Raw genomic sequence first — 497 nt, 5'->3', positions numbered from 1 at the left:
GGGAAGCCCCCCCAGGAGATGAGACACACGGGTCCAGACAGACACTTCGGTGCTGGCAGCAGCTCGGAGCTCCTCGAGAACCAGCTCTCCATCAGCAACATGGAGGAGCTCAGCAGGTCCCTGATGGCCTCCCTGGACATTATGCAAATCTGCCTCGAGCTGCTGGGCAGGCTGAGGGAAACCCAGGAGAGCAGCGCCCCAGTCCTGTGTGGAGACATGAGGAGCGAATGCCTGGTGTGCCTGCCCGTGCTGGCCGCCATCCTCCGCACCACGGACATCCTGGTGCACGAGGAGGACTTCCAGGTGGAATGGGGCTGGGCTTCGAGGTGACCACCAGCGGGGAGCTGGCCTACGTCTGGGAGGTGACCCAGCGGCTCCCCGAAATCCCCCTCGAGAGGTGCTGCGCATTGTGCCACGCGCCTCTGCCCAGGGGCCCCGAGGACAGTGAGAGCCCCCGGGAATTGTCCCCCATGCTCTGGAGCCAGGGAACACCAGAG

The 497-nt window shown here is 65.0% G+C and overlaps 1 protein-coding gene across 1 annotated transcript in view; it reads left to right on the top strand.

Annotated features, from left to right (window-relative positions):
• Window positions 1-497, top strand: part of DRC1 (dynein regulatory complex subunit 1) — a 23,914-nt gene that overhangs the window by 291 nt on the left and 23,126 nt on the right. The window contains exon 2 of the mRNA XM_009645269.1: window positions 60-326. Within this exon, the coding sequence (XP_009643564.1) occupies window positions 60-326 (267 nt within the window). The remainder of the gene's footprint in view (window positions 1-59; window positions 327-497) is intronic.

This window comes from Egretta garzetta, unplaced genomic scaffold (assembly GCF_000687185.1).
Source record: "Egretta garzetta isolate BGI_Z169 unplaced genomic scaffold, ASM68718v1 scaffold218, whole genome shotgun sequence".
Classification (NCBI taxonomy): Eukaryota; Metazoa; Chordata; class Aves; order Pelecaniformes; family Ardeidae; genus Egretta; species Egretta garzetta.
Note: the sequence above shows the minus strand (reverse complement) of the source record. Positions and strands in the feature narration are given on the sequence as shown.